Source organism: Oncorhynchus mykiss, chromosome 11, assembly GCF_013265735.2.
Source record: "Oncorhynchus mykiss isolate Arlee chromosome 11, USDA_OmykA_1.1, whole genome shotgun sequence".
Classification (NCBI taxonomy): domain Eukaryota; kingdom Metazoa; phylum Chordata; class Actinopteri; order Salmoniformes; family Salmonidae; genus Oncorhynchus; species Oncorhynchus mykiss.
In genome coordinates this window covers 55,779,521-55,800,043 of record NC_048575.1, presented here as the reverse complement: position 1 = coordinate 55,800,043, position 20,523 = coordinate 55,779,521, and the positions used below count along the sequence as shown (strand labels likewise).

Here is a 20,523-nt window from a genome sequence, read left to right as displayed (position 1 = left end):
TTCTGCCCCTGAACAGGCAGTTAACCCACTGTTCCTAGGCCGTCATTGAAAATAAGAATTTGTTCTTAACTGACTCGCCTAGTTAAATAAAGGTAAAATAAAAAAATAAAAAAACACACCCTGTAACTCTTCTGACGTCAAGTCTCGTACACCAAAATACCCCTCTGCAGCTGCCACCACAACCTCAATTTTCTGTGACTTATGTTCCATCCTTGCAGTACAGTTGATAACCATTGCATAAATTGCTAAAAATGCAATCTTACTGAAGCATATATCACTTGTTGGTTTATCCCTCTGTACTGGTACAGATCTACTACTCACATCACTTCTCTCAGGATCCCTCCCGCTTGACCCATCTTCCTCTACTTTCTTCACTGCCTCAGCATATGACAACTTCTGCTCTACTCTAACCCTGGAAACCTCAACCTGCCTCTCTCGCACCAGACATTTCTGAACCCCAGGCCCATGGGCACCCCTGCAATTGACACATACCACTACTTTCCCCAATGCTACACATTCCTTTGTCTCATGCCTTTCTCCACACCTCTCACACCTAGTAACCTCCCTCCTACATACTGCTGCCACATGCCCAGAAGCTTGACACCTGTAACAATGTAATGTATTCAGCTCAAATGCTTGTATGGGATAATTTATATATCCTAACATCCCTTTGTCAGGCAAAGACTCAACATCAAAACTAAAAGAGAACAGACAACTGGTACGGCAATTGCTCGGCCTCTGACTGCAAGGCACTACAGAGGGTAGTGCGTACGGCCCAGCTCATCACTGGGGCTAAGCTGCCTGCCATGGCAAGCGGTACCGGAGTGCCAAGTCTAGGACAACAAGGCTTCTCAACAGTGTTTACCCCCAAGCCATAAGACTCCTGAACAGGTAAACAAATGGCTACAGTTTATAACGGTGGCAATGAATGCAACAAAATCCACCTTTTTAACCTACATGGTATCTTTTGTCTGGCAGAAAACATTTACTACAGGCTGTGGTGTATCCACTACTATACAGTATCTTCACTAGCATCACATGTTTTCTCCATGAACTCAGGATCATGATCCCCACCACAATTGCAATACCTCGTTGTCCTTCTACACACCGTTCCTCAGTATACGCTGTTCGTCTGCACACAATTGAAACATGGTCAAATCCTTTACAATCCTTACACTGCAGTGGTTTGGGGATGAAAGCTTTTATGGCGTATCTTACATAACCAAGCTTCACATGTGTAGGTATTTGCTCTTTATCATAAAAACAATAGGACCGACTTTCTCCTTTTTCCCCATTCACTCAGTAGGTCAGACGCCGGGCACTAATCACACCAGGAATTCTCTTCAGGTGTCCAACCTGAACATCCGTCATCACCCCTAAGATTACTCCTTTGACAGGTGCTCTACTCCGAAGTTCAAAACACAAAACTTATGTTGTCCGGATTCTTTTGAGGCCCACTGCAATCTTCCTCTGCTCTTAAGAAATACAATTAATCAAAATAAGAATTCTCCTGGTCACTCTGACAGACTCCACTTTTCCAAGCGCATACTTCCCCATTTCCGACACGTCAAACGGGTTTCCCACATATGCATCCTTACTCAACAAACGCATCCCAACAAGAAGCGATTCATTATCATTCACACACGTATCCTCCATTCCAATTTTAGACCATTCCCTTTTTGTTCCAGTTTCGATACTACTGTTGTCTATTCAGAGCATTCGTCTTCACCAAATTAGCTTGCCGCGCTGCTTGATTTGAACTCAGCATCCACTTCCGCCATCTTCCCACTTACAGTCAACATAAATAAACATGGCTCCAACTCCCATATCACTGACTCACAAACTGAAATCATACTTGTGTACTCTCAATCAGTGAGAGAGAGCATCAAATATCACATTCCTTTGTACACATCCACTGTATACGTGAATCATAGTTGGTTCCTGTTTTAGTCATACCTTTGGACACATTCGTGTGTGTCAAACAAAAACACCCTAATGATTGGTTGGCAATAGAGCCTACCATAATGCAGGTGATGGCTGCAGTTGGTAAAGAGCAACTGCAGAAACTTGCAGTCAAAACTTCATGACTTTTGATCAAAACATTTTTTTTACCTTTATTTAACTATTTTTTACTATTCTTATTTTCAATGACAGCCTAGGGCAGAACGACAGATTTGTACCTTGTTAGTCAGAGATATGAACTTGCAACTTTTCGGTTACTAGTCCAATGCTCTAACCACTAGGCTACCCTTCCGCCACAGCACACGATTGTTGTAAAGTTCATGCAGTCGACATGTACTTTTACCCCATAATGCAACGAACTTTGAAAGGTGGTAACCAATGATGGTCACTGGCAACTCACAAAACTGAGTTTTATTTCAATGTGGTCCTTGCTATCCGGGATCCTTGGGATGTCCAAACTCGGACATACCCCATTGAAGTTAAACATTTTAAAAGGTTAAGGTTAGGGTATGGGTAGGGGTTAAGATTTAGGGTTTAGGATAGGGACGTCCCAAGGATACCAAATAGGAATAACAATTTCACTGGTTGTCTTAGAAAAAAAATTATGTTTGAAAACGGATTATTATTTATTTTTTATAAAAAGTACTAATGGTGGTTGTACTGTTGCTTCATTAGTTGTATGCATGTGCTTACTGTGACTGTCACCCATTTTGACTAGATAGTTTAGTAGGAAGGACCCATAGAAAATGACAGTGGCCTCTAGTGGCCAAAATCCCGGATTAGCATGGGTAGCGCCATTGAGAGCTTCCACCATTTTAATGTAGTCAACTGGGTGGGACTTCATTGGCTGATCAAGGAAAACTAAAGTCCAGAATAATAAAGTTCAGAATAGTAAAGCTTAGATGCAGCATTTTTAATAGGACATTTATTACTTCAGATACGTACAAGTGGCAACAATTTTCAGGACAAAGATTTTGCTCTCACACTATATCCACTTCCATGGTGGTAAGGGTGATTTAGGCTACACTTTAGTGCACCATACAATCACTATACTAATAATAACCCACATAAAATGTGTAGACATGGTAGACTATATAAAGAATAATGTTGAACCTAGTTATTTTATATTTGACGTAGAGAGTGTAACTTTTCTCCATACAAATGCAGTAAAGGCCAATCACAGAAAAATTTGTAAATGTCAACTGTGTAAATGAGGATGTTTAAATTGAGTATTTATTGCAAGTTTTTTAGTTAATGTGGGTGCACTATTACAGTATATGCATGGATACATTACATTACGTACAGTGTAAAGCTACATAAAATGCACAGAGGAGAATAACATAAAATGTCTGAAGACAAGCAAGTTATGTAGAATCAAAGTGCACAGAGATTTGGCCAGAATTTGGATGTTGACACATTCTCTATGCAAAATGTTGAACATTTAGCAAATACAGACATGAGGAGTCAAGCCTGGATTTGAACTGATTCTCAATTGTTAGGCATTCAAATTGGGAATAAAAATGTTTGGGCAATTGACTGCCCGTGTAGTTCAGCCACAACATACAAAGTGTACATATTCATGCATATTTTCACATATATGACAGGAGCTTGACATAACCTTCCAGTACTATTCAGTTAACATTCATTTAGAGAAATCTGTGTAGCCTAGCTACATTCTAGATTAATGAAAATATATTGGTATCAATCATGATCAACAACATAGAGAGATACATGTTATTTATGAGCTCTTATTACCTGTGAAACATTATAAAACTTATACAGAATAAGCATTATTTTATCAAATATAATTTACTGTAAAGATACCATTATGGCATGCAGATTACAGTTTATATTGCTTTGAAAATATATTAACTAGCATTTCATAGAATGTCCATATCAAACTCTATTTGATGTGAACAGCTATTTTCCTATTGCATGAATGAGATGAGGGCAGGCCCCTAATGGCAGGTAATTCAAGAAAGAAGATGAGTAGGCAGCCAGTAAATTGCAATAAACTTTAGTGAACTATTAACAGAATATACTATGTTAATAGTTCACTAAAGTTTATTACAACGTACTGGCCGCCTACTCGTCTTCTATTGCATGAATAAAATGATTTTATAACAGTCAATAGAAAACCGTTCAGTAGATGCACATGCTTTTCACATAATCTGATGTTAGTTATATGTTTTTATTTGTACTATATCTGCACCTTCCAGTATATTTTCCATGTAGCATGAATTCATGGTAAATAGAGTAAGTAGTGATGTTGCAAAGTGATTTGACACATATTAATCATGGTGATATGTTTTGTCATTACACATTAATTGATTCAATCAGAGACATCAGAAGATATCATGCATTTCCTGTTTGTTAGTACTCACTCTTCAAAAGTGGTTAACTAACCTAACAGGCATTTAGTCACATGGCTTAGATGATTTGCTTTTCTCCATGGGCCCGATTCCGACCCGAGTTAGCCTTGCTTAAATTGAACATTATTCCCTTATTATGCACTTTTCCCTCTATGCATATTCTGACAAACTTAAGCATGAGAATAGCATGCTATTCACCTGCAATTGGTTGGGGGTGGAGATCTAAGAAATGAAGGCGTGGCAGAGGTGTGTCTACAGATATGCCATATTCTGATCTTGACATAATTCCTTCATTATTCCACCACCTTTATGCACGAGGAAACCATGAATAAGGTTGAGCGAACCTTCCAATTCCACGAGGAAAAAGCATCTACTTAATTTTTTTCTGATAGAAATAACAGCATTCACCATGCACTGTAATTTACAACTTGATAAGAGCTATTGATAACAGCTAGGTAAATGAGTAATCTGTTTTTGATAAGGGAATTGTAAATATAAATGACACTTGTGTTAGGTCTATTTTACCTTATAATCTCTGGAGACGTGAAACCAGTCATATGGCAGCAAACTTAAGCATATGAACATATCAACTTTCCCACAGTAAAGGTTATGAAGTACTGTGCCATTATGCAGAATTTAAATTGTACAGTCTTTTTTTAACTTGCAGGGATGGGCACTCTCGAATGTCTTGAATACCGTGACTTTCTCTGTTTCCTATTTCTATCATGTGAAATATTAGCCACTATCAGTATCGACCGTCAGTACTGTAGGCCTAATAACAACACATATTCAACTAACAATTTACTTTTAGTTCCCTTTAGTTGGTATAACCTTCATTGTCATTCCATTTACTTACATTGCTGTGTTTACCTTCATTTGTTTCCTTAGTAACAGTTGATAATATAAAAAGACATAATTCAATCATTACGGAGTGGAGCGCAGACCAAGCTGTAATAGTTTGAACCCCATGCATGGCGCAATACTTGGCCGTGTCATCACACAGTTCCATGGTTAGTGCAGGCAATAGACGAGACGATAGAACACTGTTGTACACTCCCTGTTATAATTCTATGAACACTAATCTTCCAACATTATCATGTGTTGAAGAACTGAATGTGGCAATTTTCAGAATCAACATTTTCTTTCTTTCGTGCGTAAAGTTTCTCTAAACCTGTTTTTTATGATTCATAAATACTTTCCTAAACCCAAATAATCTGCAAGATCAGAGTATTTTTGTATCTACCATCTACCAATTGGTGTTTTCTTTCATTGATCCTTAATATTTTGAACCCGTTCTCTCGAGTCTGTCGACAAAATTCTAACTAAAAGGTGCACCGTATTTAAAGGGATGGCTTAAGATAAGTGCACTGAAAAAAATATTGAATGAAGATTCCATGAGAAAATCTGTTGGCTAGCAAGTGGGAGGGTTTTCAGGGGTTGAATGAAATGTATTCAGAGTGTGCAAGGTAGCCACACCTGCAGAGCGCGTTATGTGACTAAATAAGGTAAGTCTGAATACAAAATACTAAGAAATGCGTCGGAAAGACGTGTGTAGGAAAGGTGTAAAGTCCTAAGTTGGAATCGGGCCTCATAAGAACAGAACAGACTCATGAATGGTCTCAGAGATTCTGACTGGATTGGTCTATTTGGCACTAAGATCTACTATTAGGTGCTGGTAGGCCAGGGTGTTGCCTTTGAAGCTGGCTGCCAGCAGGATGTCTTTGTTGTCCACTGACACCAAGCTGAAGGCCCGGGGTGCTCTCATGTTGAGCTCCTGGAAGAGCTGGAAGCGCTGGGTAAGGTCGTCCCACAAGTAAACTCGAGAGAAGGAGAAATCACTCCCTAAGAGGAGATACTGGCGGGGGCCCACGATGAATGGATACACAGCCATGGAGCCACGTGAGGGCAGGGTCTGAATCTCAACATAGCGCTGCCCCTCCCAGCGGAGAATCTTGGAGTCGCCAATGAAGCGTGTAAGGCAGAGGTAGAGAACTTTGCGCACCCAGAAATGCTTGACCATCTGCACGTCAGCAGTCTCAGTGATTTGGGAATGAAAGGCAAACTGGCGCAGGCTACGGTTCCACTGGTAAACCACTGGGGGCTGGGAGGCACTGGAGAGAATGAGACGCTGCTTCCCCTCCACATCTAGGAACTCCACATGGGTGTCACGATGCCAGGGATGAAGGGATTGGTGGGAGTAGAAACCATTGCTGTTCCAGCGGTATATGCTCGTAGAGCCTGCCTTGGAACTGTCTGCTACTGCAAAGTACCACTCATCATCCAGCTGGAAGGTCTCAACAAAGTTGGGTTTCTTCACACGTGTGGTGTCAATGTCCTGGATCTTCACAAATCGCTGTGGGTCCTCTTCCCACCTGTAAAGGTATCAATCAGGTCAGCCATCCCTAAATCATCATTGTAAACATCTAACCTTAAGTAGATATCCACAGACTTCCAGTCATTGAGCTAATGCTAGTTAGCATTGGCTCACGAAACCACCTCTAACTTCCTTCATACTGGACACAGAAACATAAAAATGGTATCCACGAGTTCATATGACTCTGAGGAATTGGATAAAGGGCCTCATTGCCAAAATCTCGAAGTATCCGTTTAACACAATTTGTGGCTAAGAAAATGAACAAGTCAATGACACTGTATTGCTTATAGGAATTGGAATAAGTCTCACTTGTAGATGTGGGATCCTCCAAAAAGTTGAGCCACAACCATGTAAAGAGTGTTGTTAATTACCACAGGCTTGCAGTAGACAGCGGAGCGAGCTAGGAGAAACACAGAAGCAGAAAGTAGCAAGTTTAGTTGACTTCAGTATCCTCTGTGTACTTAAAGAAGTAGTTTGCGCCCAGATACAATGTAAATTATCTTGGTCTATAATTAAATGATAATAGTTGAATGCATTGATTGTCTTCTGGCATGAATACTTATTTTTAGAAGGCGTCTTGGAAGAAACGTACATGTTATATTATGGTACATCCGGAAGACCATTTCCACATGATCCCATACAAACAGTGTACAGAACCCAGTATCAGGCTGGGCGAAGGCCACAAACTGATCGTCGTTGAATTCATAGGACTCCACTGACACAGACTGGAAGGGGAAAGTTTCATAAACTGCAAAGTCTACAGGGGAAGAGAGAGATGAAGATGTATCAACCTGTAAATTAAGTGCCCTGATGTCCTGTGAAATGAATAATTGTTTTAATAATTGGGGACAAACCTGCGCTGATACAGTTGAAGTCTCGTGGGGTTAGATCATGGATTCTGCGGCCTTGGAACTCAAATGGGCTGGCACAGTAGATGGCAGGGACAGAGGTGTTGGACTTCTCCATCCAGTCCACAAGCCACTTGATTTTACAGTCACAGCGGAAAGAGTTACCCCGCAGGTCTCTGGGTAAAAAATATCATTATTGTCCACCTATGACACACTTCTTAGAAAACTATCTGTAGTAAGGATTCTCTGTAAGCACTTTAAATTACAGCACTTCATAAAGTGGGTAATAACATGGTAATAGTATGTTAATACTAATAAGTTATAGTTACTTGTTTTAAAAACATAAAATCACAAAATGAAACCAATGATGATAAGGATACCATGTTCCCTTTTAAAAATATATGTACTTACAAGTCTGTCAGAATGTCAAAATATTTGAAGAGTTCTCGTGGAAGGAGCTGCAGGTTATTATTTGACAGAGAACTACAAAAAAACAGAAAATGAATCATGTCAAAACATGTCCATGCAATTCAAAACTAGTATTCTTCCATTGCTATTTACAGAGAAATAGGCAGAAGATATACTCACAGGTGAGTCAAGGATTTAAGCCCTCTGAAGGTGTGCTTTGACAGGGCTTGGATGTCATTGTTCTCTATAAATCTGATGGGCATACAGAGAGAGAGGATCACTCATTATACTGTGTCACACATACACGGAGTATACCAAACATTAAGAACACTCCTCCCTTTTGCCCTCAGAACAGCCTCGATTTGTCTGGTCATGGACTCCACAAGGTGTCGAATGCGTTCCACAGGGATGCGGGACGATGTTGACGCCAATGCTTCCCACAGTTGTCAAGTTGGTTGGATGTCATTTGGGTGGTGGACCATTTTTGATACACACGGGAAACTGTTGAACGTTGAAAAAACAGCTGCGTTGCAGTTCTTGACAAAGCCGGTGTGCCTGGGACCTTCTACCGGTTCAAAGGCATTTATATATTGTGTTTTTCCCTCTGAATGGCACACACACACAATTCATGTCTCAATTGTCTCAAGGCATAAAAATCCTTCTTTAACCTGTCTCGTCCCTTTCATATACACTTATTGAAGTGGATTAAACAAGTGACATCAATACCTGGATTCACCTGGTCAGTCTATGTCATGGAAAGAGCAGGTGTTCTTAATGTTTTGTATACTCACTGTAGATAGTAGACTTCTGAAAAAATGCAAGCAATCATGACAATCAAGATAAACCCAGTGAATGAATGATTCAGACAGATAGCTTTGTGTTAATAGTGGCATCTCAATGAATGTGTATTCTTATGATAAAAACATGCTTTCTGGTAGAACTCGGGGTCATTTGTCAATATAATACAATCAAGATAATTTGAATACATTGCCATTTCAATCATGCATAGTACACAGCCTTCTTCTCCATATTCAGAGTATAACATTGGTCTTACTGAACCTTTTATCATAATTGTGTCTCTGTCTGTCCCTCATTTATTTATTTAATTAAAAAGCTTGTTACCAAGGGGATCGTGTCCTGCTTCTTGAATCTTAAGCAGCTATAATGGGAATGGACCTGGGCCTGGCTGTTGGCTGGAATGTCTGCAGTAAGAGCAGCACTGACCTTGAGTATAAGCCAAGTGTTGAAGAAGAGGGGGGAGGGGATCTAGGAACAGCCACCTACTGGCTGCGGTGAAAAGTGTTCAAAACAAACAAGCCATCATCCCCCCACTCACATTTTTCTAATAAAGTTAACATAGCAGGTGTATGTTTTGGATATACTTAAAATTGAGAATTGACAGTTGGCAAAAGAGCCCCATCATCAGATACTTAGTAGGGTGCCTCTACATGGGTTCAGTAATGAATATAAATATTACCTGAGCCCTGTATCAAAGTTCAGGTGAAAATTGACTACAAGTGTATTCTCTGTATTTATTCTGGATCTGTGAAGCATCCCAGGGCTACACAGTGTGAGCTCAGCCAGCCTGCATTCTGTCTCCTATATTGAGCAGCACTGAATATGAAGATATGAGTTCATTAGCATTCACAGTGAGGAGCCACCTTGGGTAGAGCTGGCAGGGCGGTGCAGAGCCCTGGGGCTGAGCTGCAGACAGAGCCACACAATCATTTTATGGAGCCTTGCATTGCTTCCGTGGAAAGCAGCAAATGTGATGGTATCAGCAACCTCATATTTCCTGGGGCCCAACTTCCCATCAATTAACAAAATGGTATGCTCAGCTTCATCAGGCCCCACAAAGGCAGTAAAGGCTCTGTGGTAGGAGGAGGATCAATATCCAATGCTATTTACGCGATCCTTGTCTGGCTGAGAACTGGATCTTTCATTGTAACACCACTACCTCATCCTCTCAGATAGAATGGTTGTTGGGGGTATATCTGTGGTTGAATAAGGGCACAAAGTATGACACTTACAAGTACTGCAGGTGTGACAGACCTGCGAAGGCATCATCAGCCACAACAGTGAAGGTGTTGGAGTTCAGCAGACTGTAGAGAGGGAGAGAAAGAGAGAGGTTTATAACACACTGGAAGGAAATCTGTTTCACTTTCCTTTTCAAATGGTTAATTTAACAAAATCTCCAGAAAAATACTGCTGGAGAGGTAAAAAAAAAACATGCTAATCAATACTGGCTACTGTAAATGTGTATTTATTTACACAGGATTACACATGGACGCAAGTAGTGTACAAAACATCTCCTCCAGTAACAAATAAATCACCTGAATGGTTGTGGAGTGGAAATAGGAAGAGCTATTCAATTTCAAGGAACAGATCAACTGTATACTGTATAACAATATAGTATAGGTCAGCTTTAAAGGCCCAGTGCAGTCAAAAACCTTATTTTCCTTTGTTTTATATATATTTAAACGCTATGTGGTTGGAATAATACTGTGACATTTTTTAAATGATAATGCCATTTTACAGTAAGAGCTATTTGAAAATACCTCCTGAAATTTCAGCCTGTTTTGGTGGGATGGAGTTTTGTCCTGCCTGGTGACATCACCAGGTGATTCATTAGTTAAAAGACCAATAAGAAAGTTCCAAACCTCTCTGCCAAAAAGCTAGTTTTCAGTTTTCCCCTCCCCACTCAGACCACTCCCAGACAGTTGTAGCGAAATTCTTTCTTGAGAAAATTGCTCTTTGCTAAGAAGCTTTGCTAACAAGCTCCTTATTTACCATTTTAATTGAAAACAATCACAGTAAGGTACTTAATTGTTACCCAGAAATGATTTGATATTGAGATTAAAACAGCTGCATTGGGCCTTTTAATATGAGCTCAAAACCACAAAATGTGAAAACACACACACGCAAACACACAAACACACACACTCCATTGAATCTGCATAGACAGATAAGCCATTGTTTAAACAGAAGAGAACTGAAGGGAGTCAGTCATTGGCGATGACACTGATACAGAGCCACTTTACTTTCACTACTGCCATGTCACCACTGTTTTCAATAACAGTTTATTTCAAGAGATTTATAGTGCTTGTATTGTCTAACAAATGTTACTTCACGACTTGTGCTTTTTATCTGGTTATCTGTATGTGTATGTTTAGCCCTCAATCTTACTACATGTATTATCTTGATTTTGGTCTCCAAAACAACAGGCGAGCTTGGTCTAGCTGATTTTTTGTTGTTGTATAGAAGATGGTGTCTTGGAGAGAACATGTTAAGCCTTTTAATTTGAACCCAAATCACAGAAGTAAAGTTGAGATTGTTTGCTCTAGTTCCTTTAACTCAGACAGGAAGGGAGAGAATGGGATGATGGGATATGCATAAATACTCACAGAAACTGCAGAAGGTGCAGGTGGGAGAAGGCTCCCTCTGGGATTGTAGTGAAGGCTGCATTCACCATCGTCCTGAGGAGTACAGACAATCAACTTATCCTCATTCAGACTCCATCAATTAATATTGAGTCAATTTTATAATCCTTATCCAACCCCTGTTGTGCGAAAGGGCTTGTTGCTCCATGCTTAAAGTGGATGTATGTTGCCAGTCAGCCACAGAGGTTTGTGAATTTTGTATGTTTATTAGCATAACTTTTGGTTAAAAGTTGAAAGGGAAAAATAAGAATTGTTAGATCCTGATGGATGGTGGTACTGCATCACACCTAATCAATATAAGGGGATGGGGCCTGCATGGGAATGTTCTCCTCAGTCCCCAGGCACAGTCAATCTATTGACAGAACTGAACATGCAGCATGGGATGTTTTACCAAGAGCTCCTGTGGATAAATCTGTCTTACTATTTGAATTTCAAGAAGGGCAAAATCTTTTAAAACTAGGACACAGTTTCCTTATTCACAGGTTCATGTCTTCATCACTTTAAAATGAGGCCACCTCCACCTTGCAGTGCTTGTGCACTTCAATTCCCCAAACTCTTTAAATGCAAGAACATAATGCTCAATTACAGAAAGATAATACATTCAGTCAATAGAGACAAAAATCTAAGTAAACCCAACATTTTTGTATAAGTAAAATGTATGCAGATAGAGTATGCTATCTACTACATTATTGGCTTCCATTAATTGAGTGTGCACTATCTATCTAACCTTCGTAAGGTTACTATTCCTTGGAGGACACGCAGGTCTTTTGCTGTGAGATGTGAATCTATTGTAAGTGTCTCTCCCAGGAGGGCTATGGCACATCCCATTGCTCTACTCCAATCAATGTAGTCTCATTTCTGCCAGCTCCCCCTGACTTCTGTCCAAGAATGAGGAGAGACTGAGGCACAGTGCCCATTTGTTATCTTTTATTAGCATTTGTGAAGGTCATCTTTTCTTTCTCATAATGTCTCTTTAAAATCTTTCAGACACACGTTCTTGAGGAGCACAAACACTGTCTTTCTCTCTTGAGAAACATAGTATAGTATAATCTGAAACTGTTTAAAAATGTTGTGGACATGAAGTATAAGCTTTTGGTAACCAGAGTAGACTCTGCAGAATATATTGTAAAAGTGTTGCCTATGTTTGCGTGATGTAATGTCATCCGTAAAAACACAGTCTTCATGTACATTATCAACAGCTGGTTTTATCATTTTGGAATGAAATGTAAGGAATAGACCAAAAATCTGAAAGAGTATACATGAACAGACACACACAGAGTGATCAGTGTTGTACTCACAGGGAGATGATCCCAGGGGGAAAGCTCTTGGGGATAGTCTTGGTATCCACACAGAAGGCACTGTCTTTGGTGCAGGAGCAGGTGGTAGGACAGCGGGGGATTTTGGGGACCCTCTTGGCCCCAGTCTCCCCCACCAGGCAGAGAAGCAGACATAGGCTGGACAACAGCTTCAGCCATCCCGGGACCCTTCTCGATCCAGCATTCAGCATATTTCCTCTACGGATGTACAGAGGCAAAGGGACTGGTGACAAAGACTGCTGAGCCTCAAGAAAGTTGTATTTTCCCTTCAAAGAAGAACAAGACTAAATCTCTGTTTACCTTGTAGCAGCAGCAGCAGCCGCAGCAGTAGAAGTGATGTTGCTGAGCTATCGAAAGACTGTGAAGAGTTGGGGAGAGAGAGTGAGAGAGAGAGAGAGTGAGAGAGAGAGAGAGAGAGAGAGAGAGAGAGAGAGAGAGAGAGAGGGCAGTCGGATGGTATCTTCACTGAATGTGTGTGTGTGCTCTGCAGCTTCCCTGGATGTGTGTGTTCTCCCTAGAGCTGCTGTCAGAGTGCAGACTGCGGGAGCGAGGCTGCAATTCCCCGCACTAGGACCTGTACGCAGCGCCACTGACTCTGAATGATTTACTATCGTACACAGAAGACTTAAAAATATGACCAGGAAGGCAGCCAGGCAGGGGGAGGGGAGAGGAGGAACAAGGCAGTGTCAGGCCTGGCAGGGTGGGAGGGAATGGAATGGAAGGGTGAGGGGGTTCTGGGGTCTTTACACTGCCTCTCTCTCTCTCTCTCTCTCTCTCTCTCTCTCTCTCTCTCTCTCTCTCTCTCTCTCTCTCTCTCTCTCTCTCTCTCTCTCTCTCTCTCTCTCTCTCTCTCTCTCGCTCTCTCTCTGAGCCTGTTATCATCCTGTTATCGGGATTGGAGTTATGGAGACAATGAGAAAAATACCACTTTTAACATTTAGAGGAGATGGGCAAGGAAGAAAGCCTCACAGAAAAATAAAGGAAAGAGTCATAGGAAAGGATAATAGATATTAGGATAGAAGAGAAGAGAACAATCTTTTAGATAACATCCACAAGGGCGACAGAGTACTGAGAATCACTGCAGTAGCTACCGCATATCAGAGCTAAGCTGCTGGCCTCATTTCAAACTTGTGGTAGTCAACTAGTAATAGTAATACACTTTTTGAAACAATAATATAGCAAGTTATATTTTTAGATTAAAAATTGTATTTGTATAAGTAATTTACTACATAACCCTTGAATCAGTAATTGCCAGTAACAACATATATTACCTCTTCTTTTTTATTTACATGTAGGCCAATGGTGCACACATAGGCAGATCTGGAGGATGATTCAGAGCATGAACAACCCAGATTAGAACCTATAGAATTCCATTGAATCCTACATACAGTGCATTCATAAAGTATTCAGACCCCTTGACTTTTTCCACATTTTGTTACGTTACAGCCTTATTCTAAAATATATATATTTTTATCCTCAGCAATCTACACACTATACCCCATAATGACAAAGTAAGAACAGGTATTCAGACATTTTTGCAAAGTTATGAAAAATAAAAAAATTAAAAAATACTTATTTACATTATGAGAATCGAAATTGAGCTTAGGTGGATCCTGTTTCCATTGATCATCCTTTAGATTTTTCTACAACTTGATTGGAGTCCACCTGTAGTATATTCAATTGAAAGTGTATGATTTGGAAAGGCACAAAACTGTCTATATAAGGTCCCACAGTTGACAGTACATGTCAGAGCAAAAACCAAACCATGAGTTCGAAGGAATTGTCAGTAGAGCTCCGAGACATGATTGTGTCGAGGCACAGATCTGGGGAAAGGTACCAAAACATTTCTGCAACATTGAAGGTCCCCATGAACACAGTGGATTCCATCATTCTTAAATGGAAGAGGTTTGGAACCACCAAGACTCTTCCTATAGCTGGCCGCCCTGAGCAATCGGGGGAGAAGAGGGGAAAACCCTCTAGAAGGACAACCAGCACTCTGCAGCACTCCACCAATAAGGCCTTTATGGTAGAGTGGCCAGACGGAAGCCACACCTCAGTTAAAGGCACATGACAGCCCGCTTGGAGTTTGCCAAAAGGCACCTAAAGACTCTGAGACCATGAGAAACAATATTCTCTGGTCTGATGAAACCAAGATTGAACTCTTTGACCTGAATTTCAAGCGTCACGTCTGGAGGAAACCTGGCACCATCCCTACGGTGAAGCATGGTGGTGGCACCATCATGCTGTGGGCTGTTTCTCAGCGGCAGGGTCTGGGAGATTAGTCAGGATCGAGGCAAAGATGAACAGAGCAAAGTACAAAGAGATTCTTGATGAAAACCTACTCCAGAGCGCTCAAGACCTCAGACTTGGGGCAAAGGTTCACCTTCCTACAGGACAAAGACCCTAAGCTTCGGGACAAGTCTCTGAATGTCCTTGAGTGGCCCAGCCAGAGCCCGGACTTGAACCCGATTCGAACATCTCTGGAGAGACCTTAAAATAGCTGTGCAGCAACGCTCCCCCACTCAACCTGAAAGAGCTTGAGAAGATTTGCATAGAAGAATGGGAGAAACTCTCCAAATAGAGGTGTGGCAATTTTTTTCATATCCAAGAAGACTCAAGCCTGTAATTGCACCAAAGGTGCTTCAACGAAGTACTGAGTAAGGGTCTGAATACGTATGTATTTTGTTTTTGCGTTTGTCATTATGGGGTATTGTGTGAAGGATGAGGGAAAAAAAACGATTTTATCAATTTTAGAATAGTAAACAAAATGTGAAAAAGTCAAGGGGTCTGAATTCTTTCTGAAGGCACTGTAATCTATAGGACATGGAAATAAAAATATGGAAAACTGAGTCGAATCCCCACAAGGAGGAGCTGTTGGCCATATAGTGGAGCTGTGTGGATCCAGAAGACAGTAGTTTGATGGCAGCCAGAGGAGGGGACATGACAAGAGTAAGGCTGCAGTGCCAGGCACAGACAGCTTTCCCACACAACAACAATGTTGCCATGAGCAGATAGCAAGCACTTTCAGTCTGCTGCCTACTGTCTACCATTATCATGTAGCCTAGGACCCAACACTGTTTTAGTAAAAACAATGGTTTACCTTGATTTAAACAAGGAGTCACCATTGAGTGCTGGGTCTCTTTCACAAGAGAGCCTTGCATATACAATTCATTAGACAAAATCAAATCGAAATCAGAACAATTGTAAAACTAAAATACAGCACGACACAAATATTCAAGAAAAACAGTTACATTCCTCAGTACGAAGGTCCCCAATCAATATTTTAAATTGCCAGAGCGGCACCAGACAATCCAACTCAAATGCATTTTGTAGTTGGTTCCAGCAATGAGGTGCATTAAAACTAAAAGTGGATTTACCTAGTTCAGTGTAGACCCGAGGAACCTCAAGAGTTCGCCAACCCTTGTGAAAGGGTTTGTATCATGTTTTTATACCTGGAAGCTTGTGTAGTAAAGTTTTGTACACAAAAAGGCAGTAATGAAGTGATCTACGAGACTTTAATGAGGACTAGCCAACCTTTTGATACAGAATGCAGTGTATTAAAACTGTCACCTGTGATAAAACGAATAGTGCTATGGTAGACAGCATCCAAAGATTTATGACTAGTGGCTGCCGCAATCTGGTCACCATAGTCAAGAACTGGTAGGAAAGTTGACTGTACAATCTGCTTCCTGCTATTTAGAGAGAGGCAAGATCTATTTCTAAAAAAGAAGCCCACTTTATATCTTAGCTTTCTAACTAGCTCATCCATATATATATTTTTTACATTGAATCCAAATGCCCAGATATTTATTGGCGGGAACCCGATAGATTGGGAGAACCATCCAATGAATAAATATGTAGTCCATCTGAAACATTTTTGCAAAAATTAGAGAACAACATGTATTTAGTCTTGCCTACATTAAGTACAAGTTTTAAACCAACCAGAGCTTTCTGTAAGGCAACAAGGTCAGATTGCAGCTCTAAGATAGCTTGGTCAACAGTTGGGCAAGGGCATACATAACATGCATGCAGATTAATATTAAGTACAAATTATTTATTGATTGGAGTAGAGCAATGGGACATGCCATAGCCCTCCTGGGAGAAAAGTTTTAACAGATAGACTAATGTTATTTATATAAATAGCAAAGAGAACAGGTCCCAATACTGACCCCTGCGGTACACCTTTTGTAATATCCAGGAAACAAGGCTTAACCATGAGAAATCACACGTGTCCTGTCTGACAAATAATTCTCTAACTACTTGCAAGAAGCCTGATCCAGGCCTATTTCAGTCAACCTTTGAATGTGATGGCCAACAGTATCGAAGGCCTTGGAAAGGTCTAAGACAGCATAATGATTTTATGATCTAAGCAATTTAACAAATCATCTTAAACAAGTATAGCAGCTGAAACAGTCCTATATCCACTCCAAAACTGGAGTGATGCACATTAAGAACAGAGTGCGCAATGTTATTTTCTGAAAGTTGGTCAGAGATTCTAAAACTTTGGAAAGGCAAGATCATTTGGAAATTGAACAGTAGTTATCTAAATCATAAGAATCTTCTACTTTATGTAGGGGGAAGACGTGCCACTTTCCAGATATTAGGGATAACACCAGAAATGATTGTCAAGTAAAACATATACAGTAGGTAAATGATTCTGCAATAAGTGGGGCAGAGAGCTGCAATAAGTAGGGATCAAATGAATCACCCCCTATGGATTTGTTTACATTATTATTTAGCAAAGCACATCATAGACATCAAATGTTTGAAATGAAAATAAAGTATGTTAGTCTGCTAATGCATCATTCTCTACAATCTGTTTGGAGGTGACTAAAGGACTCCCTCTAGTGGAATGAGATTAATTTTCAGAGACTATCCTTTCGAACAGGTGGCCACCTGAAGCCAAATGGTTATTATTTAAAAGCACTGCAAATGTTAATTTTGTCACGCCCTGATCTGTTTCACCTGTCTTTGTGATTGTCTCCAAACCTCCAGGTGTCGCTTATTACCCGGTGTATGTATCCCTGTGTTTCCAGTCTCTCTGTGCCAGTTAGTCTTGTATGTTCAAGTCAACCAGCATGTTTTTCCCGTGCTTCTGCTTTTCTATTCTCTTTTACTAGTCCTCCTGGTTTTGACCTTTGCTTGTTTTTCTGTACTCCATTCCCGCCTGCCTGACCATTCTGCCTTCCCTGACCTCGACCGCCTGCCATTCTGTACTCTGGAACTCTGAACTGGTTTTGACCTTTTGCCTGTCCACGACCATTCTCTTGCCTACCCCTTTTGGATTGTTAATAAACATCTTGGACTAACCATTTGCTTCCTGTGTCTGCATCTGGGTCTCACCTTGTGCCCTTATCAATTTTGTCTAGGATGGAACCAGAGGCTGTGAAAACCTGCAGGGGCAACCTGGGGGTGGAGTTTTGTTTCAAAGATTTGACAACTTTCCAGAAGTTGGTTGGATTACCACACACTTCAAGAAATACAGTATGTTGATTTTGCTTTTATAACCAGGGATAGACATCTATTTCTCGAATGTCTGAAGGACAGACATAGAATCAGTCAGGCTAGCCTTAGCCCAAGCTACATTTATTTCCTGTAATTTCTCAGAATTAATTCCAGGCAACAATAGAGGGAGGGACTCCATGTGGTGCTCAACAGTGCTCCATTCTATACCCTTTCTACTGCAGTGACAACATAACTAAAAGGCATCAATATTCAGAATACATATCAGGGAACATTTACATGGGTAGAAAAAAGACGAGAACCACTGCCATGTCAACTAGCTACAACTGCAGCTAAAACGGCAACCATTATTAACAACGGATCTATATACAGTACATAAGATAGTATACTACCTTAGCTTTCAATGGTATTGTTTGTACATGTGTTCTCAATTATAGCATTACCAAAAAAAAAAAGTTTTTTACCCTTTTAAAGTCTACCTGGAAGATTCATATACCTTAGAGTTGACAAAATGGCATTCTCTGTCAGGGTTTTCATTCACTACTACCTCCCTTGACCTTTACCTCATACTTTCATTTATAACACAGTCTAAAGTCCCGTTTATACCTGGCACTAACATGCATCCTTTGTCCTGATCTTGTCCACATTCTGACTGTGCACACAATTTTAGACAGGACGATAAAAAAATTCATTGTGATCTGATTGAGATCAGATCTTCCTGACCACCTCAGGAGGTAGTCAGGTATGCACTGCATGCGGATCTGGAAAGTGAAATTATTTCAATCATAACTATCCCACCTTCTAAAATCATTGACAGCTGGCACTATGGACTTATGGCATCAATATGTGTGTTAAAATAAATAAATAATACTATTTTGAAAGAATATCATATTTTAATACATGTTTCAGACGCATGTCTGAACAAATGGGCACAATAAGAATGTGGACAAGATCAGGACAAAGGATCCATGTTAGCGCCAGGTATAAACAAGGCTTAAAAGAAAGAACTCTTTGAGAACTTTCTTTTCTAATAACATTTTGTTGGAGTCTTACTCTATAAGCAGTTATTACTTTTTCAACCAAGGAGGATGTGCTCTACTCATTTGAGTGTAAATAGTGCAATACTTTAGACAAAACAAGGGGCTGCCTGCTGTAGAGGACAGCAACAGAAGTGAGGAGTAAACTTGGAGATTAGCACAGCAGCTTCCTCTGTCCAGTCAGCATGTCTCCCACAGGTATAGCATAAACAGCTGTGCTTTTGGAAAGGACATTTCGGCTTTCCTGCAAATGAGATCCAAGCCAAAAAGTAGCAACCCCCTCCACCAATTTCAAAAACTTTGGATTAGAAGCAGTTGACTGTGTAAAGCCCTCTTTTCTCCTCTACCAGCCTGTGCTCCTCCCCCCACCATTCCCTCTCCTGTGTGTCACATGTGTATTCAGAACTAAAGCTAGTCACCTCTAAATTGGAGCCTTTTCAGTTACCTCATTGCCCCGGCCTGTTACCTGTGGCGATCCAACATGTTAGGATAACTGCTACTGTGCGTCACTGGCATGAATCTTACAGTGTTCACAACATTTACTTTTTAAATTATGATTCTAACCCACATCCCATATCCTGAGCCAGGGTCAAGCAGCCTGAAAAGGCCTATGTTTGGCCTATGTGTTCTCAGGGCAATTCGTATTATTCTTTACGTAAATCTGTGACACTCCATTTAGTTACGTTATGTTAGGTTACATTATGAATGAAATAGAGGTCGTACAAATTTATACAAATTAGAGGACATATGGTATCATACATCTTACCTGGTCGTACAATAGCATAAGAATTGGATGAAGTACTTTCATGCTCGCTTCGAGGCAGGCAACACTGAAGCTTGCACGAGAGCACCAGCTGTTCTGGATGACTGTGTGATAACGTTCTCGGTAGCGGATGTGATCAAAATCGCTGACGACCCAACAGTGGAAGGCCTGATCACCGACAACGACGAGACGGCCTACAGGGAAGAGGTCAGAGAACTGGCAGTGTTGTGCCAGGACAACAACCTCTCCCTCAATGTGAACAAGACAAAGGAGCTGATCGTGGACTACAGGAAAAGTCAGGCCGACCAACTTCCTTGGTGTCCACATCACCAACAAACTATCATGGTTCAAACATACCAAGACAGTCGTGAAGAGGGCACGACAAAACCTTTTCCCCCCCCAGGAGACTGAAAAGATTTGGCATGGGTCCCCAGATCCTCAAAAGGTTCTACAGCTGCACCATCGAGAGCATCCTGACCAGTTGTATCACCGCCTGGTATGGCAACTGCTTGGCATCTGACCGTAAGGTGCTATAGAGGG

At 40.8% G+C, this 20,523-nt stretch overlaps 1 protein-coding gene across 2 annotated transcripts; it reads right to left on the bottom strand.

Annotated features, from left to right (window-relative positions):
• Positions 1-3,177: 3,177 nt before the first annotated feature.
• On the bottom strand, positions 3,178-18,703 carry lgi3 (leucine-rich repeat LGI family, member 3). Of its 2 annotated transcripts, XM_036935833.1 has the most exons (11): positions 18,648-18,703; positions 13,021-13,078; positions 12,703-12,918; positions 11,369-11,440; positions 9,995-10,066; positions 8,145-8,216; positions 7,968-8,039; positions 7,563-7,732; positions 7,301-7,465; positions 7,018-7,108; positions 3,178-6,706 (listed from the first exon to the last, which is right to left on the bottom strand). In XM_036935833.1, the coding sequence occupies exons 3-11, from the start codon at positions 12,909-12,911 to the stop codon at positions 5,977-5,979; spliced, it is 1,653 nt and encodes a 550-aa protein (XP_036791728.1). In that variant the 5' UTR covers positions 12,912-12,918; positions 13,021-13,078; positions 18,648-18,703; the 3' UTR covers positions 3,178-5,976. The 2 variants fall into 2 exon arrangements, with proteins under 2 accessions (XP_036791728.1, XP_021477125.2); XM_021621450.2 differs by lacking the exon at positions 18,648-18,703 and having other exon boundaries at positions 13,021-13,312.
• Between the last annotated feature and the right edge of the window lie 1,820 nt (positions 18,704-20,523).